A 27,681-nucleotide genomic window follows, 5' to 3' on the forward strand; every position below is an offset into this window, starting at 1 on the left:
GGTGATGGCAGAGCCCCTGGATAATGGTAACTGAACCCAATAGCAATGGCCTCTCCACTTCCATAACCTTCTGCTGTCCATGGACACTGTCAATTCCATGAAGCCTTGGGAGTTACACACAGAGGCCTTACCCCAGCCATTTGGTAGCTGAGGTGGGCCAAGGTCTCAAGTCCCAGTTAACGTGCCCTCCCCTGCCCTGCACTGATTCTTCCGAGCCTCAGGCCCAGAGGCTAAGACGGTCTTTTTTGTACCTAGAGAAAAACACAGTGAAAATTATTTAATGCTTTTTTTGTACATGTATTGGGAAGAAAAATAGAGGAACTTAAGAGGGGACAGAAGCAAGTGTATTAGAGGAGAGAGGAGATTGAAGGAGGACACTGGAGTGGGGGCTCCCTCAGGGGCATTCGAGGAGAGCTCAGCAGTGGGTTTCCATTGTGGTGAGAGTTGGGGTCCCCTGGATTCTGCCTACTGACCTGGTCTAGCCTTGGGCAGGAAGCTCATTCAACCTGGTGTAGGATCCCATCCATGGTCAACCAGCAAAATCCCACATTGTCAGGAGCCCAGTGGAGTGGTCAAGATGATGGCCTCCTGGGAGCTCCAGGCATTTGGGGCCTGCAGGCATTCCTGACACCCCAGGACCTGGAGAGGCTGCTGGGGCAGGAGGCTTAGGGGAGGACCAGACTGAGCAAAGGACCAGCAATCTTTCGGGCCTCTCTGGCCATCAGAGGAGAAGAGGGTCATCCCAGGGGCCTATCCTGCACCCACCCCCATCTTTAGCTTTCTGGAGCGGTACAAGTCCTGGACTGCCCCACCATCACCTCTCCCTGCCCCTGGGCTGCAGAAGGGAAGCCTGCAATGCATAAGGGATCAATTCCACAGCAGCCTCCTCCCGCCTGCTCAGGGGAATGCTCCAGTGGGAATTATTTCCCTCTGATTCAGTGGGAAATAAGCAATCTCTGCTTTGAACAGCCTCTGAATGGAAGTCAGTGCATGAGATGCGGTCTCGGACGACAACAGAGATGCTATAAAGATGACTTCACTGATAAAACCTGTTTTTTACTTGACTCTTTGCCTCTTTTTCATTTTTGAGGCTGTACAAAACCCTTTAGAGACTTTCTCGCCTGTCACTCTTCCCCTGCTCTGGGGAACTTTGCCCTTCCATTCCCAACTCCCTTATCCCAAAATGTGGTCCTCTTTTGTGATTGCATCTGGGCTTGTCTGTACAGAGGCCACTCTGTGCTTGTTCTGAAGTCCATGGAGGCATGGTCTCTCTCCCTTCCTAAACCACAAGCTCCAAGGGCGGAGACCTGCCTGGAGAGAGCAGGGTGTGGGTGGCTGGTAACAGAGTGGCAGCTGACCCAGCACTTGCTTGATCCCATGGAATGTGCCCATGAGCCCCTACCCCCCACCCAGGACCTGCAGGCTCCAGCCTCTTCTATTTGTGCTCCTTGGGAGATGCCAATATTTTTTTTTACTTTCATAAAAAACACCCCATGGAGGCCATCTACCCTAGATAGACCCAAGCCTCTGTCAAATCTATGGGCAGAAATGAGGCCTTAGCCAGGCCCTCCATGGGGAAGGCTCCCTCTCCCCTTGACGTCACACCTGCAATCCCACCTATAGACGCCACCTCACTTCAGACCTCAGTAGTGGCATGAAATTCAGCCAGACATCTCGGCCCGTCTCTGCACCATGTTCACCTGGCCTGGAATCTGTCCCTGGCCTAGTGGCAGTTCTAATCACCCAGCATGTGCCCTGCCTTGATCTCCTTGATTTCACACAGTATGGGGACTCTGTCTTGTTTTTGCAAATCCCCCTCACCACCACATTGAGGGCCCCAGCCTAGTTTTCGGAGCCCTCTTCCTGAAGAAACATTTTTCAGGACCCCTGCTACCTGCCTGGGTTCCTGACTAGCATCTCTTTGGATATCTTGTGTCTGAGTACAGCCCTACCTGGGGGCACCTAGATTTCCCTAGACCCCTATACTGTGGCCTATTATACCCAGACTCTTATTTTGTTGTCTGGTGACTTCCAACATAAGTCTGACTTCCCGAGGACAGGTGATCTCCTCTGTACGTGTCTAACCACAGTGGATGTGGAGTTCCAGGTCTGGAGCCTCCAGTGTCCCCGTCCCATTGGAAGCAATTAGTCCATATCCAGCAAAGGCTCAGACACAACATATTCCAGTATCGCATACTTAATAGGCTCCAGGCACTGAACTAGGTAGCAGCAATATAGCACAGACAGCAGGCATCATGGAACTCAGTGGTTATTAGTGTCTATCTAGGCTGGGCCTGCTCTTGCCCAAATTTCAAGAAAATAAGGTCCCTCTGCCATTGCCTACCAGCTCCAGCTCTACCCATCTCATCCCGAGGGCCAGCGACGGTTCTTAGCCCAGCTCTGCAACACAACCTCTGTCAGAGAAAGTGGTGAGCTATGTTGCTTGATGGCTTACCTCAGTCACTAAGCTCTAGAAACAGAAAGAGAACATGCTTGAATTTTCCCGCTATCTGTGAATTTCATGGTGGGGTGGGGGGCAGCTTGTCGTTTTCAGAGAATGACAGTGCTCTGGGAGGCCCAGGGCCTTTTTAAAGCTGGCAATAGTACATTTTTCACAACAGAAGTGCCAAAGGGAGTGTGCCAACCATTAACTGACACCTGAGGCTGGAGAGCAGCTGGAGCAAACAGGGCAGAGAAAGCCCTAGCATGCAGGTCACCAGACCCAGGCTCCTGCTGTCCCCATTTCCAAAGGCAACCATCAGCCGCCACACAGCTGTGCCGCATGACACGAGTTTTGGAGCCAAAGAACCTAGTCAACTCCCCGCACTGCTGCTTACTAACGATGTGACCTTGGGCAAGTCACTATGAGACTCAATATCTTCTTCTGCTGAAAAGGAGACAACTCAGAATGAAATGAAATAAATATAAAATGTGTTTGAAAAAAACAAAGCACAGTGAAATTCTAGTGATAACTGCTGCTTCAATATCCATTCTGCTCTGGATTGCAATTCTGTTCTTGAGAAGCACATTTAGATGACAAAGTGGAGCCCCATGGGTCTGCAAAGGCCCTGAGGGCAGCAGGCACCACAGTTGGAGCCAAGGGCAGCAGCAGCCCAGGCTCCTGGGCTGCAGGGCCTGGCCCAGAGTTTGGGGCAGCACTTGAGGTAACCCACTTGCAGAGCTTTCCAAAAGCCCCGGGCAGAAGTGGCCTGCTTCAGGGCTCTGGTTCATTGACTCTTTCAGGGCTTCAAAAGTGGCTTGTGGAGATCTTAAAACCCATCTCCTAGCCCTCTGGCATGCTGTGACTGACTGGCACCCATGTATGTCCTTCCATGGCACCAATAGGTGTATGTCTTTCCATTGGAATGAAAAGATCCTCAGTTGTAGAGAAGCCACAGACCCACCTGGGGCACTCGGGCAGGGCCTCACCTTCTGGCTGCCTCCGCATCCATTTCTAATCACAAGAACTTGCTGGTGACCTTGAGACTGTGCCTAGCATGCTAAGCCCAGTGCCTGCTTTGCATACCAGGGAGAAGAGCAGAAGATAATCCAAAGTGTTATCTTACTTTGGAATTCAACACATGCTGCTTTTCCTGGGAGAATTATTCCTTTAGTCATGTTTAGTTTCAGTTAATAATATATTGAATTTGTATTCTTGGAGAACCTATTCTCTTTGATGACTGGAGTTAGTGGCTTGGAAGCACATTCTGGGGACCGGCCAGGGGAATGGGGTGGGGACTAGGCTGAGAACCTAATCTTGATGGCAATAACAGCCACATCAATGCTTAAGACTTGTTTGGCTACGTTTATCGGGAAATTACCAAACAACTCCCCACTGTCAGATATTGCCATTAATATGTCAGAGGCATGCACCACTATGGCACTATGAGTCAGAAGGCAACAGAAGAACAGAACTGTAGGGGTCCTTCTCTGTGCTCAGGAAAGGACTGGGCCTCCCAAGAAAACATCTGCGCAGGAACGAGGAGCAAAATCTAGAGACGTGGAAATAGTGTGTTGCACACACAGCTGTATGGTCTGGGAACAGCGTGTCACCACGAAACACGGAAGATCTGTTTGGAGGCAGGAGGGAGGTACACTCACTCAGCGCCTGTTACCTGCATGCTGGGAACGGCGTGCAGATGATGCTACTTCTTTTTCGGCACGAGGCCCGGTTCTGGACCCAGTTGGAACCAGGAGTGCTACATGAGTGGTCTCTCCTGACTTCCTCCATGCCATACATATTTCTTGGGTGCCTCCTGTGTAGCAGACTTTTTGCTAGGTGCTGGGAATGCAGCACTGAACAAAAGAGACGCCAGCCTACTGTCTTGGAATTTACTGGCTGCTGGAGAAGCAGACACTAAACAAGAGGGATAAATATTATGAAAAGGAAGCAGAGGCTGAGGGAGTAAGAGACTGTTATTTAGAGCCTAAGAACAAAAGAGCTTCCCTGAAGACAGGACTTTAAACAGAGCCTTGAAAAACTGGGAGAGGAGGGGAGGGAGAGGTGGAGGGAGGATCCAGCAAAAACAGCCAGTGTCAGGGCCCAGCCCGAAGGAGTCCGGAGAGCTTCGCACAGCTGAAAAAGAGGAGCCCGCAGAGGACTAGGGGAGAACCCAGAGAAGGGAGGCCTGAGATACAGTCTGGGTTCCATGGTCAAGGGCCTTGCAAACCGTGTCGAGGACACATTTTCCTTAGGCAATGAGAAAACACTGAAGGATTTTAATCAGGAAAGTGACAGGACAAGATTTGCATGCCACACATGCTCACCACCTAACGAGCTCAATTTGGCAGTTGTTTCCCTTGAAAAATGGTAATATGCTTAACCCATTGCCTACTTCAGAAAATCAACCGCAGAACAGGTCATCTGTAGCAACGGCAGAACCTCTAGGAACCATGACAGAAGGATGGGGACTGAGGCTTCTTTTGGTTGCTGTTGTTGACAATGGCTTAAATACAGATTGCTTCGTTTTAGGATTGCCTTGTTCACCCGGAGGAAACCTGCAACCGTCCAGTTTGTGCAACTCTGAGATCATTTGCATCGTCCTTTCTGGTGTCATGTCATGCTGTTCTTGCCAGGAGGACAGCCTCCTCCTGGCTCAGAGTATGTCATCGCCTGGGAGGGGGAAGGCAGTTGGAAGGGTCGGCGCAAGGCTGGATCTGCGTTTGGGGATTGTTCTTGTTGCTTCAAGCCCTGGGCAGCTGTTTCCAGGGGAGCAGAATGCTTGGCATCACTTTCAACTCACAGAACATATTCTTGAAGCATCTTTCAGAGGCTCCGTGGGTTGTAATGGGTTTCTGATATCATGACAACTGCTTTTTGGCCATGGTTGGTTAGCTCCATTGCACAGAGCATCTAACTTCAAGCCAAAGGCACAGGCTTCATAGACACGCAGCTCTGTTTCATGGGCATGGATGATGCCTTGAACTCCAGCCAGCCGTGGAGATAAACAGGCCTGGGGTTGAGCCTGGCTCCCCCAGTGAGTAGCTGAGACTGGCAGTGAGTTACTGGAATTGTCTGCTTCTGTGTGAATTCTTTCCCTGTTAGATGGGGAGGATAATAACACCTTTCTCCCAGGGTTGTTGCAAATGACACTGAAGGATTTAAATGAGATCATATGAGATCACACGGTAATGCACCCTGGGGCACAGGCAGCTGCTTATAAACGGCAGCTCTTTCTCTTCTTGGAACTGAGTGAGGGCTCCAGACAAGAACATGCAGATGACTCCAGGCTCTCCCAGGGAGAGAGGGAAAAACAAGTCCAAGTACAGTCTCTCTCCACAGTGGGTCAGAGCGCTGGCTTCACGTGGCCAAAGAGAGAAGGCACAGGATCCTGTGTTGCTTGGGAATAATTCCAAAGGTGGCTTCGGAGATACCTAGATTAGAAATGCCAGGGGAATTCAGAGCAGGGCCAGGACTTCCAGGCATCTGAGGTCATTAAACGCGACTCGGGGCCTGAGGCTGCATGTTGCAGAGTGTGGAATGGGCCCGTCGGCAGGAGATTCCCCATGGTGTCCTAGACTAAGGACCCAGAATGACCTGAGATAAGAATAAGCACAGGACCCTGGAGCCGGAGGAGCATATTCAAACCCTGATTCTCCCACTTCTGGCTGCGTAACCTTGAGCAAGTCATTCAGCCTCTCTCTGCCTCAGTTTCCTTTCCTACAAATGGTGGTAACCGTATTATCTACCCTGTGGCATTGTGGTAAGAGTTAAATGAGAAGCATGCCGGGTATGTGATGAATAGGTATAGAATAGCTGCTCCTCCTAGGAATTATTATACCTCCTCCAGGTATGGAATAGCTGCTCCTCCCAGGAATTATGCCAGGCTTTGCACACCTCCAGGACTTGGGCACATTGACCCTTCTGAGCCCCACAACCTGGCTCCCAGGCTCTCTGGAGGTGAGCAAAGCCCACCGTCTGTGCTCCACACTCGCCATGCTGCATTTTCAGCATCTGTTTTTGTGTCTGTCTCCCCAGCAGACTGTGATCTCCTTGAGGGCAGGCTCTGCATCCCACTTATGCTGCATGTCAGTGGCAAGTACAAGTCCCTAGCCCATCCTAGGTGCTTAATAAATCTTTGCTAAATGAGCGAATGCTGACTTGATGCCATGGCACCCATGGCAGTCTCCAACCTGCCTGCTGCTCCTAATCTCCGAACCTACTCTCTCCCCTACCCTGGGCCTCGGTGTTCTCATTTATGGGAGGAAGCTATTCACCTAGAATTAACTTCAGGTCCCCACCCAACTTAAAGAAACTGTGATTTTTGTGATTCTACAGCTCTTATTTTGTGACCCTGGGCTCAGAGCTTTCTAAGAAGATCCCGCCTCCAACTGTGTAGTGGAGGAGAGTAGAATGGCTTATTTTTGGTGGAAGTTGGGGGTAGGAGTGAGAAGTAAATGCTCGAGGAGGAAAAGAAGTTCCTGCCCGGGCTGCAGAAAGATACCGTGGAGGCTTTGCCGGTGAGGAGCCGGAGGAATGGAGGCTTAAACCGCCAAGATGTGGGGTTTCTCAGTTGCTTGATGGCCGTTCATGAGTGTGCGACTCTACAGAGATGGGCCATTCCTTGGAAAACCGTTTTAATAACTGAGAGCAAATGGGATTAAGGATGCTGGCTGACATCTGGCCAGGACCGCGTGGCTCTCATCCACACGGGGAGTTAATTTGTCTCTGCTAATGTTGCCTATTGATTGTCTCTGATAAGATTTTCTTTCAGGTGTTTCTCTGCAAAGTGTTTCTATTGAGTGGGCCTCTGGAAATGTGGCTTCTGGGGGCTCTGTGAGGGGAGAGGAGTGGGGAGCAGAGCTGGGTAGTGTCTAGGATCAAGGGAGGCCTGGGGAGCGATGGCCAGTCGAGAAGGCAAACCTCGTGCCGAGTCTGCACAAAGTGACTATGGCCCTGAATCCAGGGGTCCTGGGTCCAGATAAGCCCTGGCCCTGCCATCCCCAACCTTGCCCTGGTCGTCAGTCTCCCTTGGTCTGTTTCCACAGGGCGTGCTGCAGAAGTGACTTGTGAACTCTACACAGCTGTACACACGTAGCTTTTTGTGTTATTCCTTCCCAGTCCACAAGCCACGGCTGGCTTTGAATATTCACATTCATGGAGAAAACTATGACCTGGAGAATTTCAAGTAATGGATAATCCAAAAATTTAATTTGACTTGAAGCTTGTAGTGTGCAATCCCCATGCCCTCACCTCATTCTGAGAAATCCTATTTTCAGAAATCAGAGGCTGTCTGGATTTAAGTTTTAAAAACTCAGTGTTTGAGATTTAATGACTTGAAGTCTGGGATGGGGGAAGTACAACTGGGCAGCCTGGAAGCACGCCGGACTGTGGGAAGACTGAGATTAAAGGTATGGCCTGGCTGGTAGAATAAACACGTAACGCATTAGAGCTGAGGTTGTTGCTTATGCGGTTTCTTGCTTTACCTCCATCCTCACGCACACTGGCCGCCCCCACTACTCTGTGCTGGCCTGAGGAAGCTGGCCAGAGGGTGATGCTCGAAGTGCCTCCAGCCTTCCATCCCGCCCCATCCTTACACTCCTTTTTCTTCAGGCACAACTGCAAATCTGCTCCTGTCACTCTCCTGTTTAAATGCCACCCCACCCCCACCACCACCGGTGGTTCCTTGTGACCCACAGGCTGATACTGAAACTCCTGCTTGCCCAGGGTAGGCTGTCTGGCTCTGATCTCCCATCTCCCATTCACTGTCGAAGCCCCAGCTCTGTCCCCCACCCCCGGAGTCCTCATCCTATGCACTGCCCTGGCCATACAAGCCGTGTGTCCCGCACGCCTGGGCCCTGTCAGCTTTCACCATCCTGCTTCCCTGGTTTCCTTCTGTTATTTCCCCCCACCAATCATGAACCCCTTTGTTGGAACTAGGAGTCCCCCCCCACCCCCGTTCCTCCACCCAGAGGCAACTGGGTGTCCATTTCTCAATGTCCATAGCACAGGGTGAATATTCCTGATCGAAAATGCTTGCAACCAGAAGCATTTTAGGTTTTGGATTTTTTTGGATTTTGGATTTTTTTGGATTTTGGAATATTTGCGTACACATAATGAGATATCTTGGGGATGGGACCTAAGTCTAAAAATGAAATTTATTTATGTTTCCTATACACCTTCCACACAGAGCAGGAAGGTGATTTTATATAGATTGATAATTGTGTGCATGAAACAAATTTTTGGCTGTGTTTTGACTGTGGCTCATCACACGATGTCAGGTGTGGAATTTCCACCTGTGGCGTCATGCCAATGCTCAAAACGTTTCAGACTTTGGAGGATTATGGATTTTCCAACTAGGGATGCTCATCCTGTATTCTGCATCATCCCTCTCTTATTGTTTTCTATGTGTTTGCTGATGTAGATCCTTCACCAACTTGGAGCTCCTTGATTCTTGATTTCTTTATTTTCATATTCTAAGAGCATAGGGTATGGCATGGCACCTCAGCACATATTGAAACTTGGGTGGAAAGTATTTAAGGCCATTAACAGAAGGACTAAAGAGGAGAGAGTCAGGGATGAAATCAGAATGGGTAGTGTGCGTGGTTTCATCTGTGTGTGTGTGTGTGTGTGTGTGTGTTGTACACCCACAGACACAGGATGAGTCAGTGTAGCCCCTGAGCCCACCTCCTTCCTGGGTGTAGACAATCAGCACTGACCACTGTCCCGGCCACTGAGAGGGTCTGGCAGTACTCTGGAGGCCTCAGCACCCTGTTGGGACCTCTGCTTTACTAATAACCTGCCGTGTGGCACTAAGCAAGTCATCAACATTATCTTAAAGAATTCAGAGAGTGCAGGCAGTGTGGTCAAAGAGGAAGAGGCATCAAAGAGCTGATCTAAGGTCAAGAAAATTCTTGCGAGCTTGTGAGATTTTTCGCTATTATTCCATTCCATTACTATTGGTGCTAATAATAGTGATGTTAAACAATTGAAAAATAAAGGTCTTCCAGCTTCTAATTAAATCAGAATTTCCAGCGGCAGTTGGGGGTGGGGGGCAAGAGTTGATATTATTATTTTTAGGGACAGGATCTTGCTCTGTCACCCAGGCTGGAGTGCAATGGTGCAATCATAGCTTACTGCAGCCTTGAACTCCTGGCCTCAAGTGATCCTCCCACCTGGGCCAGGAATTACAAGTGTGAGCCACTGCACCTGACCTATTTTTAAAAAATAAAATAAACTGCCAAAAATAAAGAAAAGCCCCCCAGGTGATTTGAACCTGCATCCACGGTTGAGAACCCGAAGTAGCCCCTTCACCTAGGTTCATGTGGGCTGGGACACAGTGCAGTCAGGCCAGGGCAGTACTGCCACATCTAGGGGGCTGCTCTCCTGATTCCAGCGACTGCAGTGCTGGCCAGGCAGCTGGCCACCTGCCAGGAGATGGGGCATATGAAAGACCACTTAGCAAGTCTCAAAGGGATGATGCTCAGGGATTAGAGGGAATGTGGCTTAATTTACAGCAGGAGAAGATTGGGTTAGATCAAAGCCCCAGAAGGGTTCCCAGTGAATATCCGTCCTTTGTGATGTGGGGAACCCTGCTGCCATGGAATCTGTGAGACTCTCACAAATGCCTTACTGGAGTTGTAGGGTTCTGGGTGCAGTGAACCCCCTTCCCAGCACTGAGTGGGAAGAAGTTGCAAGGCTTGTGTGGAGCCAGCTGTGGACAGCAAGGGCAATGGGCCAGGGACCAGCTTGGCTGCTCACTGACCTCAAACCCTGGGCGCATCCCTCCTCCTGCCGGGGCCACAGTCTCCTTACTGTGTGTGATTTGAGGAGGGAGCGTAGTGAGCATAGTGAGCCAATTCGCAGCCAGCCTGGTGCTTGTTTGTACACACTAGTCAATGCAGAAGACCCTGTTGGCTGGGGTGGGGGCAAGGGGAGCATTGGCTAGAGTGAGGGTGCCCAGCATTCACCCTGGGGGGTGGAGCAGAGGTTAGGGGTACTTACTGGTCTCTGGCAGAGTTGAGGGAACCCAGACCCCTGTGCTCCCAGCCGCTGCTCAGACTAAAGGCTTCCTGTGCCACTGAGTGGGCTGGAGGGAAGGGGAGAGCAGAGGAGATGGGCCTTATGAATGAAAGTTGCTTTGGGAGGGGGAAGGAGAGAGGGGGAAGGAAGGGGAGAGGGAGTGGGGAGGGCACAGAGGAAGGAAAAATGCAGCTTCATCTGCTTGTTTGTGTTTCTTGTATTTAAGATGCCGACTCCTAGCATATTTTTAAATCCATCAGACATGAAAGGCTGATTTAAATAGACCCGCAGTGTGAAGCTGATGATTTCACTTGCCACAATAGGGAAGCTGGCAGGGCTCTGGCCAGGATCCAGCACCTCCCTCCTCGCCAGGGAAGCTGCCGAGCAAATCGCTCTGGGCTAGATAGACTTCCAAGCCAGGTGCTTTCCCCTCCCTGATGGGGACGTAGAGCGAGGAGGAGGGATGGAGGGAGCAAATCACTCTGGGCTACATAGACTTCCAAGCCAGGTGCTTTCCCCTCCCTGATGGGGACGTAGAGCGAGGAGGAGGGATGGAGGGAGCAAATCGCTCTGGGCTACATAGACTTCCAAGCCAGGTGCTTTCCCCTCCCTGATGGGGAAGTAGAGCGAGGAGGAGGGATGGAGGGAGCAAATCACTCTGGGCTACATAGACTTCCAAGCCAGGTGCTTTCCCCTCCCTGATGGGGACGTAGAGCGAGGAGGAGGGATGGAGGGAGCAAATCGCTCTGGGCTACATAGACTTCCAAGCCAGGAGCTTTCCCCTCCCTGATGGGGACGTAGAGCGAGGAGGAGGGATGGCGGGGAAGAGGAGGAAGAAGTAGGGCAGGGAGGAAAGTGAAGAAGAGACGGGTTAAAGGAGGGAAACTGAACTTGAGAAATGAACTAGCTCCCCGTCCTCCTGGGCCTGGAAAGCTTCCTAGCTCAGGTCATCCTGACTCCCCATACCACCTGTGCTATATCCTCTCATTTCGCCCTCAGATCCAGGGCTGTGGGTGTAGACGGGGGCCTTGTAATCCTTTGTACCTAATTTCCCACCTGCATTTCTAAGACCAGAGCTTCAGAAAGTTCACCCTGTGAGGCAGCCTGTTTCCTTGCTGGACAGCACTGTTGGAGATAAACTCCTCCATTGGGATAAATTGAAATCCTTTCGCTCTGCCATCACCAGTTCTAATCCGGCCCTCCTGAGTCCCTCAGAATAAGCTTCAAGCCAAAGTCAGCCCTTCATCCCTGAACTGCATACTCAGGCTCCCTCTTCAGCGCCAATCCTTCTATGCTGATTTCTAGTCTTTACTGTAAATTATTACAATGCAAATTTCTGCAAAACCAACATATTTCTGGGTGTTAATTAATGTATCTCCTGCTATAGTCAATGCAACAAAACTCCAGGAACCACATAAGATTTTTGCCACTTGTTTTTGTTGTTGTTGTTGTCATTCAACATACTCTGACGATCTACTCTGGGGCTAGGCGAGGGGCTCCTGTTGGCATACAGGATGTGAAGGTCTGTCGACCAGAAGCTTGTCTACAGGTGGTGGGGCCACACTCACAGAGAAACGTGTTCATGGGCAGGGGCAGAAGGTTCAGGAGCACTGAGCACCCTCCTGCTGCGGAGCTGAGAGTCGGGTGAGGTGGGGTGAGGCCCTCAGGGGAAGGAAGGTGGGAGTTATGGTAGAGGCATTTGTACGGCATGTTAATTTATGCTTGTGCATTTCTAGCTGTTTCCTCCCCTCAAGCACAGTGAAGCACCAAAGGCTGTACGTGAGCTTGTCTTCCTTTCCAGCTCTCTCATCTCTTAATATAACCTGAGACAAACACTGAGTGTCTTACAGCTTCAGTTGCTGGGGATCAAAGAGAATTGAATCCTTCCTTCATTCATGGAACATAAATGTTTGTGACAGTGTTTCTTCTTAAAATTTTTTATTGTGGTAAAATATACATAACATAAAATTTACAATTTTAACCATCTAAAAACGTACAATTCAACGTCATTAAGTATATTCCCAATAGTGTGTGCAACCATCACCACCATCCATCTCCAGAACTCTGTCATCATCCCAGTGTGAAAATGTTTTAGAAACCATATATGTAAAGGCAGGTCAATTAGGAATGTGCTAGCTGAAGTCTTGACTGGACAACAAATTCATCCATCCACCTACCTACTGTGTTTATGTACCAGGCTTGATAGATACAAAAACGAATGAGACCAGAACTACAAGGTAAGAACCTTGTAGTCTGTGATGCTGGGCCCCCTGTCCTACTTCAAAACAGAGTGGGAAGATAGAAAGTGTTCTTAGATGAGTCTCTAATTGAAGGAATTCAAGTTTTACTTATTCTCCTTTCCCAGGGAAATGGGGGGTGCTGTCACCCATGGCCTCAGCCTTTCCAGTTACCAAGAAGTGTGGGATTTTCTCTCTCTTTTGCATATTGTTTTGTTTTGGTCTCTTGCATGGGGAGAGAGAGGACAATGTAATAACTATCATTTGTTTAGAGCCTTTCAGCTGACTAAGCTCTTTCCCAGGAGTTCTCTTTTGACCTTCACACTAGCCTGTGAGGGAGTAAGGCAGAGAGCACTATTTTGCAGATTTGAAAGCAGGCTCAGAACATCAAGCAGCTCCAGGTTTTGCCCAGGGCCACACAACTTGTGTGCAGGTCCTTATTCTGAGCAGGCCTTTGGGGCTAGAGGAAGCGGTTGAGAGAGCCACAGCTGGGTAAGGGCAAGGAAGGCTGCTTTCACAACAGGAAGGAGAAGAACAGGGCAGGGAAGCATCTTTTGTTTAGGGGCGTGGAGCCCAAGTCAAATTGAGTTGTTGAGCTGCCTGCGGGTAATGGATTGCTACTAGTGGCAGCTGGGGAGGCCGCGGGGTGTTGAGACGGATGCTTTGTTGGGCACCACACTGTCTGAAAGGCAATTGAATCGCAGCAGCTGGAACATGCCAACACTTTGTTTCAAAAGCAAGCAGCAGCAACTCATTTGCATCAGTGAGGCAAATCCTAAGGTCTACCCAGGCCACAGGTTAGGGACCTACGACTCCAGTGGAGCGGCTCACCAGGGGGTGGGCCTTGTTCCTGAGAAAGGATGCTCTGCTCTCACGTGTTCCTACAAGGTAAATGTTATTTGTCAGACACTGTACCAAACATGTGGCTACAGAGATGAATGCTCCTGCCCTCAGGAGCTCAGTCCAGTGCCTCTAAATCATTAGAGCCCTGTGGGCCGTATGTATGACTAAGCACCATACAGAATGGCGCAATTTGCTTCAGTGCAGAGTGGCCTGGAGAGCCCATGCACCTGATGTTGGGCCACACCCTGACACTCTGCCCTTGACCTAGTGCGACACGTGCTCAGTGAATCCCAGTTCCAATCATGTTTCCCAAATTCATTCTGAGCTTCACGTTTTGATTTCTATTTATAAATTTTTCTTTAAAAATCCCATTCTCTCTGTCTATGTTCTTCAGGCATTTTTGCTTAGCACTGCAGTGTTGTTTATCGGTGGTATTTGTTTTTATAGTTCAGATGGATCCACTCATAATTCATTATGATAGCACAGACCTCACTGGTCCTAGGAGTCCTTATTTGCTGGGAGAGGAGTCTCCTGGTGCAACAAGAGCCTGCAAGTACCACGTTCGAACCAGAGCCAAAGCCTTGATGAAGTCCCAGCTCTGAGAGGGGGTCAGTTCTTGGACCTGACTCAGCCCTAGCCCCAGAATGATAAATGACACACTTTGCCCAAGCTCCTCAGTGTCTGCATTGATTTCGGGTCCTCTGCCAAGCACCATATGGTTTCCCAATCCCTGTCATTTCTAGCAATGTTCTCCCTAAGTAGGGCACTTTGATTAAATTGGTTCCACTGAATTGTGTAAAAGGTGGAGTTATGATGTTCTTTGTCACTGCTATTGTTAGTAATTAATATGTCTATTAATAGAAACATCAACAGAGTTAGGAAGTGGGGCAGGAGGTTTAGAAGGTGGTTGTATCCTGTTAACCCTCTCCTCTGCCAGATAAGAAGGGACAGAATAACCAATAAAGTAAAAATCCTATGGCTTTTGACTAAACTTTGTTGGAATTTGTGCAGCCTCTTTCTGCTCCCCGGAGGAAGGGAGGGGAGGTGGCAGTGCTCCTAGGGCCAGCTCAGAAACCAAGCTCGGGCTTTGATCACAACCAGCAACAACAGGCTACTTAAGTCTTGGGTTTTGTATGCATGTGTGCCCATAATTTCATTATTTTGAAGTAATTAAGCTGGCTTTTTTAAAGAAAAGCTTCAGATTTGCCGTGATTTGCAGTCTTCCCCCGCAATCCCTTTTGAGTAAAGCTTTGCAGGATGACTGAATTCTTAGAAGGACAGGGAAGATTGTCTGAGCATGTCTGGCCTCTCTTTACTTCCCCTGAGAGACTGGGTAACTCCTTGGGCAGCTTACCTCCTCCAGAAGGGCAATAGAAGCTCAGGAAGAGGGGAGGCGTTCTCAGACCTGAAGGGCCTCCTCCTTAGAATCCAGAAGAAAGGAGAGACCTTAGAGAGGAGGGTAAAGGTCAAGCTAAAGAAAAAGGCCAGAGTCCTAGCTGGGTTGTGTGAAGTATGAGAAAGAAAGCAGAGATTGGCAAGCAGAATTTGGTTTGTGCACAGGACAGGTGGCTACCAATGTAAGCTCTTTGAGACTTTAAGCTATTTAAAATATGTTTAAAGACCTAAAGTAAATCATGTCTAAAGAACTAAAGGAAAGTGTGAGGATAATGTCTCACCAAATAGAGAATACTGATGAAGACAGAGAAATTATAATAAGGAACCAGACAAATTCTGGAAATGAAAAGTACAATAATGGAAAAGAAAAATTCACTAGACAGGCCCAACAGCATATTTGAACAGGCAGAAGAAAGAACTAGTGAGCCTAAAGATCAGTCAACTGAGATTACCCAATCTGAGGAACATAAAGAAAAAAGAATGAATAATAATAAACAGAGCCTCGGAAACCTGTGAGACACCATCAAGCGTGTCAAACGCACATAATGGGAACCCCAGAACGAAAGGAGAGAAAGAAGTAGAGAGAATATTTGAAGAAATAAGGACCAAAATCTCCCCCAATTTCATGAAAACTATTAATCTGCACATTCAAGAAGCTCAGCAATCTCCAAGTGGGATAAACTTAAAAAGATCCATAGCTGCACACGTCAAAATGAAACCATTGAAAAACAAAGACAATTTTGAAAGCACAAAGAGAGAAACAATTCATCAAATGCAAGCGTTCCTCAATGATACCAACAGCTAATTTTACATCAGAAACCATGAAGGCTGGAAACAGTGGGATGGCACAGTCAAAGTTCTTCAAAAAAAAAAAAAAAAAAGCTGTCAATCAAAAATTCTATATCTGGCAAAACTATCCTTCAAAAATGAAGGATAAATTAAGACATTTCCAGATAAACTGAGAAAATTTGTCTCTAACAAGAGAGTTTGTCTCTGACAAGCCTGCCCCACAAAAAATAGTAAAAGTAATCCTTCAGGCTGAAATGAAAAGGCACAAGATAGTAATGTGAATCAACATGAAGAAATAAAGAGCACTAGTAAAAGAAATTATGAAGTCAGATATAAAACAATACAAATTTATTTTTTGTTGGTAACTTTTTTCTGATTTAAATAAAAAACTGAATATGGCAATAATTATAAATGCATGTTGATGGGCACAAAATGTATAAAGATGAAATCTGTGACAATAATAGCATAAGGGAGGGGAAAATGGGACCACTTTAGAGCAACATTTTTGTATACTTGAAATTAAGCTGGTATTAACACGGACAGATGGTTATAAATTCAGATATTAATGGTAATCCCCAGGGCAACTACCAAGAGAATAATTCAAAAATATATAGTAAATGAAACAAGAGAATGAAAGAAAATATCTATTTAACATAAAAGAAGGCAGTAATGAAAGAACACAAGATTTAAAAAGACATATGATGTATAGAAAATAAATAGCAAAGTGGCAGACAAATCTTACTTTTTCAATTATATTAAATGCAAATAAATTAAACTTTCCAATTAAGAGATTGGAAGAACAGATTTAAAAAACATGATCCAACTATACGCTGTCTCCAAGAGACTCACTTTAGATTTAAAAGGACAACTAGATTGAAATTAAAAGGATGTAAAAGATAAAGATATACAATGCAAACAGCAATAAAAAGAGAGCTGAAGTGGCTACACTAATATCAGACAAAATTGGCTCGGTGGCTCACACCTGTAATCCCAGCACTTTGGGAGGCCAAGGCAGGCAGATCACCTGAGGTCAAGAGTTCAAGACCAGCCTGGCCAACACGGTGAAACCCCATCTCTACTAAAAATACAAAAAAATTAGCCAGGTATGGTGGTGGGTGCCTGTAGTCCCAGCTACTCGGGAGGCTGAGGCAGGAGAATGGCGTGAACCCGGGAGGCACAGGTTGTGGTGAGCCGAGATCACGCCACTGCACTCCAGCCTGGGCAACAAGAGGGAAATTGCATCTCAAAAATAAAATAAAATAAAATAAATCAAGTTTGAGACAAAAATTGTTACTAAAGACAAACAAGGACACTTTATAATGATAAAGGGTCAATCCATCCAGAAGAAATCACTATTATAAATATATTTCAACCTAGAGATAAGGCCCCAAAATACATGAAGCAAACTGAGGTCTTTGAGAATAGAGAAGGCAGCTTTGTCCTAAATATTTGACTTCCATAACCCATTATAGTGGTTAATATCCGATCACTAGGGACTCATTCCTTTGAGTTAAAGGTTTGCCTCCCCTACAGTTCTCTGTTAAAGTATAAATATGTCCCTGGAAGCCACCAATTGTGTTGCAATTCCATTTAGCTGAAGTCGGTTTAAGCTCCGTTGGAGCAGTGACTGCTAGTGACAGAGACAAACGGTTGAGCCATTTTTGATAGACTATATAGGTATGGCCTGGCCTGGGCCCAGGAGGAAAGCAGGGAGAAGAAGCATCTCAGAGTGGGTAGAAGTATTAAGAGTAGAGAAAGAGTATAAGATGAGGAGCAGGGAGAAAGCTAAGGCATTACAGGGGAACAAAAGAAGTCCCACAGAGAGTGTGGGGTGAAACAAATGCTAGACAAGGAGCAAAGCAACTGGGGCATTGCGTTGTGATGAGGTTCTTGGTTTGGCAATTCAGCGCTGAGGGCAGCATCAGCCCCTAGAAGAAGCAAAAGGTATAAGAACAGGGGAGCAGGCAAGAGCCAGGGATGGCAATGAGCACAGGTCATTCATTGGTAAATACCCAGGAGTTGTGACCAGGTCTGAGCTGCCGAGTGATTCCTGGACCACCACAGAGATGGAGGGAGAGAGGACTGGGTGCTGAGATCAGGCAATAGGCACTGGAATGCATAGGCACTGATAGGAAAACCAGGAAACTAGGAAACTCAGGAACAAAGAACAGCAAGAGGCAAGTCAGATATGAGCTCAGAACTCAGGCAAACGGGCTGGGCAAACAGATGCTCAAACGAGGTTGTGTTTGTGAAAGTGCCCAGTTCTGGGCAGATGCTTAGTAACTGTTAGCTGGTTCTAAATATAAAACTGAAGCAAGGCAAGTGGCCAGGACAGCAACTCAATGTTGACAACAAAAATAGCCCCTACTTATTAACACCTCTTATATTCTGGGCACGTTGCTAGGTACTTTACATACATTACCTCATCTAATACTAAAATGACCCTGTGAGGTACACATCGAAAATTCCAGTCTATAGATGAATGTGGATCCTGGTTAAGTGACTTGCTCAAGGCCATTACAACGATGTGAATGACACAGAGCCAGAAGTTTTCTCTGGCAGCCTCTGGGCCAGAGTGACAGCCCAGGGTGGCTCTGATCAACATGGTGACTTAAAAGGAATGGGAGGAGGGGAGCTGAGAGCTGGGGACAAGGAACTTCTTAGAGTTCCTCTGGAGTCCCAATCCTCCACTTTTTTTAAAGACAGAATCTCACTCTGTCCCTCAGGCTGGAGTGCAGTGGCACCATCATAGCTCACTTTAACCTCAAACTCCTGGGCTCAAGTGATCCTCTTGGCTCAGCCTCCTGAGTAGCTAAATAAAGCTACAGGCTCATGCCACCATGCTCTGCTAATTTTCAATTTTTTTTTTTTTTTTTTTTTTGTAGTGGTAGGGTCTTGGTATGTTACTCAGGCTGGTGTCAAACTTCTGGTCTCAAATGATCCTCTGGCTCAGCTGGGATTACAGGTGTGAGCCACCACACTTGGCCCTCTCCTCTTTTTAAAAGGGGGGTTGGGGAAGAGAGCATCAGAGGCCTGAAGACCCTCCCTGCTCCTTTCTCTCTCCTTTGAAGAATCATGGTGATTTACCCCACATGCCAGAAGGCCAGGCACTAGGTCACTAGGGCCACCCTTCCCTGCCTTAAACCTTGCATGGCCTGTTTCTAAATGGAAGAATGCAGTGGAAAGCAGGGGCAAGGAATTAGGAATAAAGACATTTGTGGGGTTAGGGAACCCCAGGAATGGTCTGCTTGCCCCATAAATCCCAATAGCTATATCTACTTTTTGTCAAAAGCAGAAGAGTGAGTTAACTTCCTCCATGGCCACCATGATCTTCTATCCTTCCTTTCCCTTCCCGTACATGACACACACAACACACACGTGCACACACACACACACACACAATTGGAGGGCCACCTCTGGGTGACCCATGCATCCCCTCTCCCTGCCTCATCCTATTAATGGGACCACCACCACTCCCCTTCCCTAGGGGAAGGGAGTTTCCTGCGAATTCTCTTTAACCTTGGACTGGGGTCCAGGGCCAGCCTATGATGGAAAATAAATATGTCATCCTGTGCACCTGAGCAACAGCTCAAAGCATCAAATATCCCACCCCCTCATTTTACTGATGTGGTGGGGGCCAAGGAGGGAGCAGGCTTGCTTAGGATCATGGAGCACCTCCTGGTACCCAGTCCTCATTTTTGTTCAGCACCCTCAATGGGCTCTCTGGTTCCTGCAAGTGCTCAATGAAAGAGAGGAGTCTGCAAAAAAGAGGTAGGTACTTGCCTGGTGACCCAGAGAGCCTCTGACTGTTTTGGGAGTCTGGAAGGAGGCTATTGGAATGCCTTGAGAACTCTGGCCAGTACCCTCTCCCCCATCCATGTGGCTGTGTGGGGTTGTCTTCAACTATCTTGTTGGAACCTGTGGACACTTTCTGCCCCTGTCCCTCTCTGTGTGCCCCACTTGGGTGTGGACCACCCACTTTCCTGTGGGGGCCTGGGTCTGCAGGCCCAGTGATTGGCAGTTGTCTTTGTAATAACTTTCATTCGACTTCCTACTCCGGGCAAGAGTGCTGTAACAGCTGGCTAGTGATGCCGGAGCTGGCTGGGAACTCACCACCACCCAGCTGCAGGAATCCCACGGGACCCAGATCATTCCCCCAGTCCAAATGCCCTGTGCTATTGCAATCGGGGGTGCTGAAGCCAGCAGCTACATTCTGTTCACTTCTCAAACGCCAGCAAAATGTCAACATCACAGCCACACTGAAAAAAAAATACAGTGTTCTGAAATAAAGTAAAAGAAAATAAAATGAAGTCAGTAACTATGGCCCTCGCACTGAGCCCCACGGCCTGCATGCCACTCCACCCTGTTAATCATCACGTATGATTTTTCAAAGAGCTATTTTGAGAAACATTTAGAAAATGGCTTTTATATAGCTATATATACCTCATTTATACCCTCCAGAAATGGTCACTCTGTTTAGCAGCAGATGGCTTTTTTCCACTAGTTTTCTTTTCATTTCTCAGTCAAAGTTAAGTAGGAAGTCAACCTACTCCCTAACCCCAGGCATACACTTATCACCCACAGTCCACCCCGGAGTCAGGGTTGTAGGTGGGGGGTGAGAAGGAAAGGCTGTGGGTTCTCCCTAAGGCACTGTTCCACAACAGCCAAGGGGACAAAGGCAGCAGGCATGGTGCTGAGAGGGAAGGCTCAAAGCTGGGATTAAGGAAACAGCAGAGACCCGGGCAGGGGTTAGAATAGAATGTGGCTGCCCTGGTTTGCTGCAGTCAACAACTCGGGTATCTCAAGGTCCACGAAGCACGTATAAGACTCTCCCTCTGGCCGCCGCAGAACAGTGGCCAAGTAAGATTAATTACCCTGTCGGCACCTGAGTGCTGTACCTTTGGCCTGCAGGAAGCCGCAAGTCGGGCCCTGCGTGGTTGCCATGGCAACAGCAGTGCCGAGGCTCCTAAGGGCAAGGGGAGGAGAAGGGGGGTGGAGAAGGCACGTGGTGGCTTTTCTGGAAAAGCCCATCTGTTTCTTTCCCCTAGGAAACTAAGTCGGGGAAAACAACAACAACAACAACAAAGGAGGCACGGGCATCTGGGGTCTAGAAAGAGAAAGGAGAGAAAACACTCTGAGATGCTCCAAGAGCAGCTCTCCTGATGGGATGTGCTTTCCTTCCTTTTGGGGGAGGCAAGTGACTGACAAAGAAAGGGACTGGGCGGGCCCCGGTGGGCGGCATCTGTGCAGGAGCCGTGTGCAGGATCAGGGCAGGCTCTGTGACCTCAGGTTTGCTGGGGGCAATCCTTGTAGGACCCTATCAGCCACAGCAGGATTTCTTCTTAGCAGGGTGGCTGACCTGAATGGTGTCCTCTCTCACTGTGTCTTCTTGCTCCTTGAGGAACCTGGGAGAGGGGAATAGATCGTGTCAGTGATGGGGAAGTTGATAGGCCCAGGGGCTGGCAACCTGGACAAGTCACCCTCAGGTTACAGGTCATCTGGGCCATATGGAGAGAACCCACCCTCACCACGGCATCAGAGAGAGTCCTGAACATTTCTCACTGGACAGTACAGGTGCACAGCTGTAATTGTAAAGCCAGAGAGTTTAGTTGACATGGACCCTTCAAGACACCTCCTCCAGGAAGCCTCTCCTGATCCTCTAGGTAAGCCTAAGTGCCCCTGACAGCATCTGACCCTTCCTCCGTTATGACCCCATCACCCAGCGTCACAATGCGTGGCTTCCCTGGCTGTCTCCCACGGCAGAAAATGAGTTGCTTGGGACCGAGACTTATCTTTTGTCTCTGTGCCTCTGCAGCCTATCACAGTAACCAGCACACAGGTGAGGCTCCAAAATATACTGATGGGTTGTGACCTCTGCAGTAGGGCTGTGCCATGTGGCCACAGCTCCAGATTAACTGTAGGAGGTGAGGAATTAAAAATAATGGTAAACACCTTGTCTCTGCTTTATACTTTCAAAACGCTTTTGCATTACGCACCTCCTTTGATTCTCTCAACAACCTGTGAGTGGGCGGGGACGGAAGGTGTGATTGATGTTCCCACCTTCCTGACAAAGTTGAGAGAGGCAGGGCATTTGCCCAGGGAGTCAGGGGCAGAGAAAAGCCTAGAATGTTTCCTTGTGATACTCCATAACCCCATAACCTCACCAATACATAGAGGAGTTGTTCTGGGCTCTTAATTACTCAAAGAAAAATATTTTTAAATGCCCCAGAATGAGTGCTGAGCACAAAATGGGCTCTGTTAAGTATTTGCTGGATGGATGAATAGATGGAATGAAATGAAGGCCTAGATGGATGAATGAATGAGTGAATGCTTAAGTATTGGAAATGAGTCCCAGCATGGTTTTGTTGTTTAAATTTTTGGTGTAGGCAGGGCCTTCAGAAACCAGTCTTTTCATGCTACCAGCACCATTACCTTGGTTACCTCCCATTGATTTCCCATCACAGCCCCTCTTCTTTCTGGTTTCTACACCCACTCCTTCCTCCCACACCCAGGAACTCATATTATAACCCATTCTTGCCTCCAGCTGGCTTCCAGCTAGTCCCTGCTAAGACATCAGCCAGTGCTGAGGGGCCTCTGATCTGACCTTTCCCAGAAGGATTTGCATTTAAAAAGAGCATCCCTAGGAAAAGGCAGCCTTTAAGACTCAGAAGAAGACTGCAATGGGGGTGACAGGCAGGGATACCTTCTTTCCCAACATCATTGTTTCAGAAAGCTGCTCCTGATGTTGCAATCCCATACAAAGGCCTAGGACCCCGTTGCCTATACTCAGAGGGCTCTGGCCAATGGGGAGGAAGGGGGGGTCAGAGGTGTGGCCTGGGTGGAGGGAAACACGGTGCCTCCCTGAAGGCAGACACAGCTGGACACAGCAGTTACTGCACCTGGGAAGCACATCTCTTTACCTGGCCAGATGGAGCAGGGATTCTTTGGTGTTGTGACCAGAGTAGGCGCTGCATTCATAGAAGATCAGATTGTTCTCCTAGAATCATAAAACAGAGCGAATACAAGAGTAATGGAGTGAGAGGGGATTGTGGGGGGTGGCGGGAGAGCCCCCTTATGCATCTACCTACAGCCTTCGCATCCTCTCGCAGGCCCCTTGACCTCCTCATAATCCTTCCCCACTCTGTACATGACTGATTTCTGTCTCCACAGGCTCCCTGACTGATGCAAGCTCTGTAACCATCTCCCAGGTGAGCTATAACAACTGCAAAACAACGAAACCATACGCTGTCTTAGTGTCTCTTTACACTTTCCCAAATTACTCTCGAGTACACACATGCTCATTTCAGGTTACACCAGCCTTGTGATTCAGGCAAAGACACAAAGGCCAGGGCGGGCAATATTCTTCCCCCTTTCACAGGCAGATAAGCTGCAGTGAGAGAGGGCACTTGGCTGGCTTGTTCGGTCCCACATTGAGTTAATGGCAGAGCTCCTTGCAGCATGCTTTTCCCAAGACAGTGGCATTCCACAGGCCTTGCCCTGGCTGTCAGCACTGGTGCGCCAGACCAGCCGTCAGCTCATTAGGATGAGGTTGTTCTGCCTGCGTGGTGCAGGAGCCCTTGGTTAAGGCTCATCATATTCCATTGATCACTCCCATTAATAGATTACTGGTGTCATTATGACAATGCTGATGGCACAGGGCCCTGGCTTTTAGATGGCCTGTTCTTGGAGGCTGATGCCCTGAGGGGATGCAGGCCAGTTGAGTGAGGACAGTTCTGTGACTGTAGCTCAGGAGGCTCTGCCATGCTCCCAGTGCAGCTTTCCCCACCTACACCCACAGGCCAGCTCCACCCTCTGCCCTTTTCACCAAGCCCCATGGGCTCTGTCTCTCCCTGTCTGTATTTCTCTCAGATCTGCAATCTCTTGGGTCAGTCTGTCAAACAGTAGAAGTTCCATGGGGTGGGAATAGTGGGGAGAGAAGGACATAGGACTTAGAACTGGAAGACATGATTTGCCTTCCTGCTTTGAGTTCTGACCCCACCTCGGGTAAGCTGTGATAATACGAATGTATCACTTAACTCCTGAGTCTTAGTTTTTTTTTTCACTAACAGAAAAAAGAAAAAAAGAAAAGAAAATGGATAGAATCTTTGGGTCCAGGTATATTTCGAAATCCAGAATTTTCTGAATCTTAGAAAGGTAATACATGTATATACCATATATTATATAATACCCTCAATGGATTTCAGACAGCACTCTATAATCAAACATATTACTATTTCTTCAGTGAAACCTTTGAATATTCACTCAAAGTGAGGTTACAACCATGAATAGCCTCATGTCATTTCTGGTCAGATTTTTCTGCCAGATAAAATACAAAACAACCCTTTCTGTTTTCAGAGCTTTTTGGATTTTGGAATTGTGGACATGTAACTGTCTAGTGACCCTCCATGAAGACACCTGCCAGGCCCTTCCTCCTCCTTTTCCCTTGAGTCGTACCATCTGTGCTCGTTCTCCCAGGCTCTGAAATCATGAAACACTGTTTAGGACGAGCAAGCGAAGAATTACAGAATCATGGGGCTGGTAAGCACCCCATCCTCCCAGACACACAGTTCCATGAAAACCAAACTCTGAGGCAGTAGAAGAAGCCAAGGAACCATGTTTTGTTGCCTGATTTCCATTAAGCCCCATTGATTCCATTTTTGAGCAAGGGGCTCCATGCTTATTTTAACGGTAGGTTTTCCAGTGTGTCTACTGAGTTTATCCTGAGTTCACGACTTTGAGGCTCAATCCTGACAGAAAGGATGAACTCTCTAACACAGTGGTCTGCAGAAGAACACACTGCTTTGCAGAGTGTGAGTTTTTCATCCCTGGGGGTGATCAAGTGGAAATGCAGATTGGAGGGGGATTGAAATAAGTAAACTATTGCTATCTTTGAATTTATAATTCTGAGTTACAAGGAAGGGACTTTAGGATAATTCCCCATACCCTAGTGGTCCCTAACCAGCTCCATCTTGCAACCTGTGGCTTTCTATGCAAAGTTCTACATGCACATGAGCTGGGCCATTCCCAGGATACCAAGACACCCATCTTTTCCAGTTGACTCCTTCCCATGGCACTTCCAGAGAAAGTCCCCACCAAGGCTCTTGGGCATTTGCCCGACTTCCCTCGGGGTCACACTCTGTCCAGAGAGATGGAAATGCTTGCTCTTTACCTTGGCAAGCTGCTCTCCGAGGCCCCGGGGGACTTCCCGCTCCTTCTCGTTGTCAAGCTTATTACCCAGCAGAAGAACAGGAACCCGGTCTCCCACAGCTTCCTGCAGAACAGAAAATGTTCTCAACTGAGAGGAGTGTCATAGGATTGCCCAGAGGGCAGGCTGACAATGTCGGCTGGACAGATGGGACCTGGCTTGAGAATCCCTTGCTGCCATAAAAGGTGAGGCCGTAACAGAGTCATCCTGAAAGCAGAAAACAGCCGCCTTCTCCAAGAGCCTCAGTTTATCATGCTTCCGCAAGGTGCCTGAGGCCTGCCTGTGGTGTCTCCTAGTCCCTGTGTGTGCCATGACCACTCCCCCTTCACGATGCTCCTTGGATCTTAGATGGAACAGCAGGCCCCCCAAGGTGTGCTGGATGAGGGGACAGTTGATGCCAACAGGCCACATGCCCCCTTCCAGAGCTTACCGTGCCCTGAGGGCGTTCCTAACTGGCCAGGCTTAGCCCGTTGGACCAAGGCCAGGAATGCCCCATGGTTCGGAGTTGTTCTGGAGGCTGCTTTGACTAGAAACTGCATCACCAGAGGCCTCCTGATAGCACATAAGCTTCCGAGGGTTGGATCCAAATCTGCCTCATGGTCTTGAGCCCACAAGGCTCCATAAATGACTACCATGTGCCTCGCTGGAGGCGGGCACCACAGACCCCTGTCACTGGGTGCTTTGGCTCTGAAGAAAGCCCTGTGTAAGAAGGAACATTGTGGCCATAGCAGCTGCACTGCTTGGGCCAGAAGTCACAGGTTCATTCAAGTTATCACATTGTTCACTTCCCCAGTGGCTGTGGCTTCCCAGCCAGGGGCCTGCTTCCCGGGTCTCCACCTCCTCCCTGGGGAAAGGGGCACTGTATGTGTCTCTCCTGAGGGCGCCCAAAGGGCCCGGGACCACCGACTGCCATTCAGTGAGTAAATGTGGTAATGTGCACATTGAAGAAGGTTGTTATTTTTACTTAAATATTTAATTAGGGGCTTTTAATCACAATTTAGTAACAAATAGTTATTCATTGTAGCTAAATGTTTTACTAAATAGAGGGACCTGTGGGATAACAGAAGCTAATAAGCAGTTACAGTTTTGCTGATACTTTAGCGGCTTTACTTGAGCATTTCAAATAAATGTCCAAAGTCCATCTTACAGGTATACCAATTTTAATTTTAAATGCTATTATGTTTGAAATTAAGCCTCAATGTTTCCTTAATCTGTGCATTCGTTTTTACTGCAGTTTAATAGGGGAAAAAAATTCTTATTTACCAAATGAGAAAGTTAAGGCTCAGAGAATCAAAAAGAACATTCAACACCATAAGCACTGAATTATGAGAACTCTTTAGTATATGGGTCCTCACTTCTCCAACCTTTTCCTCTAGATTCTTATTTCCAATCAAGTCTCTGCTACTTAGTGTCTTATTAACTGGAACTCTCTAAAAATGGTATCTATTGGTGAGATGGTAACTTGTGTTTGCAATGATGACTCAAAGGCACTACAAGATCTTACAGTGTCTTCTGACCCATCAAAAATAGATTAAATTCTGGACACTGCAGTTGATGTGCTAAGTGGATTGTACATATTCCAACCACTTGAAAGTGAGAAAGCCACTGATGGCATATATGGAATCCTGTGGCCCCCATTAGCTAGAGCGTTTGCTAATGGGAACACCCCCTCCTCCGACCGTGCTGTGCCACAGGATACTTGTGTGAAGAGCTTTTCACGGAAAGGGAAGAAAGGAGGAGGAAGCAGGGAAATGGGCCAAGCAGCTTGCTGTTTAGAGCACATGGGAGAGAGATATTTGTAGATTTATGTGTGAGGAATGATTAAGGCTTGTGGGATTTCTTGACATAGAAACTCTGAAAATATGAGCATCAGACTTGAAATCCCAGGGCAGAATTCTACCCCAGGTTTTGCTATTATTTGGAATGGGCGATGACTTCTGTTTCCTCGCTTGCAGAGGGGATGATGGATGCTGAATGACCCAATGGAATGAGGCAGGGAATGGTTCATAAGCCCAACATCTGGGTCCTATGCACCATAAACAGCAATGGTGCCTCTGGCCTCCTGGGAAAAGAAAGGGAGGGTTTCTTCTTCTTCTTTTTTTTTTGGGAGGCTGAGGTGGGTGGATCACGAGGTCAGGAGTTCAAGACCAGGCTGGCCAAGATGGTGAAACCCTGTCTCTACTAAAAATACAAAATTTAGCCAGGTGTGGTGGCGGGCGCCTGTAGTCCCAGCTACTTGGGAGGCTGAGGCAGATAATTGCTTGAACCCGGGAGGCGGAGCTTGCAGTGAGCCAAGATTGTGCCACTGCACTCCAGCCTCGGTGACAGAGAGAGACTCTGTCTCAAAACAAAACAAAACAAAACAAACAAACAAACCAAAGCAATTCCTGGATATAAAAATAAAGGAGCTTAGAAGGAGCAGAAAAAAAAATTTAAAAGCAAAGCACCCAGCAGGAGCTGCGGTTTCTGTTCTTTGTATTATTCCTCTCTTACACAGCCACTCTGGACAACTCGCTTCCCTCCAGGGACCCTGGCCTGCCACCGATAAAGGAGAAACAGACTCATCTCCAAATATTTGGCAAAAATAAATGAGAATACCCATAAGACCTGGGAGTGTGCTAACTATCACAGTCAGTCACCATCACCCCGGCCCAAGATCATCAGTCTCTGGCACAGGGGCAGGGAGAGGAGCTGGTATTGGGGTAGGTATCTCATGGTCCTCTCTGACTTTGACCCCAAAAGTCTTGAAC

At 48.1% G+C, this 27,681-nt stretch overlaps 1 protein-coding gene and 1 long non-coding RNA gene across 5 annotated transcripts in view; one reads left to right on the forward strand and one right to left on the reverse strand.

The window, feature by feature from the left end:
* Positions 1-12,383: 12,383 nt before the first annotated feature.
* Positions 12,384-27,681, reverse strand: part of CRACR2A (calcium release activated channel regulator 2A) — a 146,627-nt gene continuing 131,329 nt past the window's right edge. For all 3 annotated transcript variants that reach the window (XM_054526683.2, XM_063711995.1, XM_063711994.1), the window contains 3 exons: positions 24,896-24,997; positions 22,647-22,723; positions 12,384-21,131 (listed from right to left, as the gene is read on the reverse strand). In XM_054526683.2, coding sequence (XP_054382658.1) covers positions 21,047-21,131; positions 22,647-22,723; positions 24,896-24,997 — 264 coding nt within the window. In that variant the 3' untranslated portion in view covers positions 12,384-21,046. The remainder of the gene's footprint in view (positions 21,132-22,646; positions 22,724-24,895; positions 24,998-27,681) is intronic.
* LOC129049027 (uncharacterized) lies at positions 21,052-27,650 on the forward strand. Of its 2 annotated transcripts, XR_008511779.1 has the most exons (5): positions 21,052-21,565; positions 22,897-22,934; positions 24,082-24,264; positions 24,994-25,116; positions 27,429-27,650. It is a non-coding gene; the product is annotated as an uncharacterized LOC129049027 (long non-coding RNA). The 2 variants fall into 2 exon arrangements; XR_008511780.1 differs by having other exon boundaries at positions 24,082-25,116.

The sequence above is a fragment of the Pongo abelii genome, chromosome 10 (genome assembly GCF_028885655.2).
Source record: "Pongo abelii isolate AG06213 chromosome 10, NHGRI_mPonAbe1-v2.0_pri, whole genome shotgun sequence".
Taxonomy (NCBI): Eukaryota; Metazoa; Chordata; class Mammalia; order Primates; family Hominidae; genus Pongo; species Pongo abelii.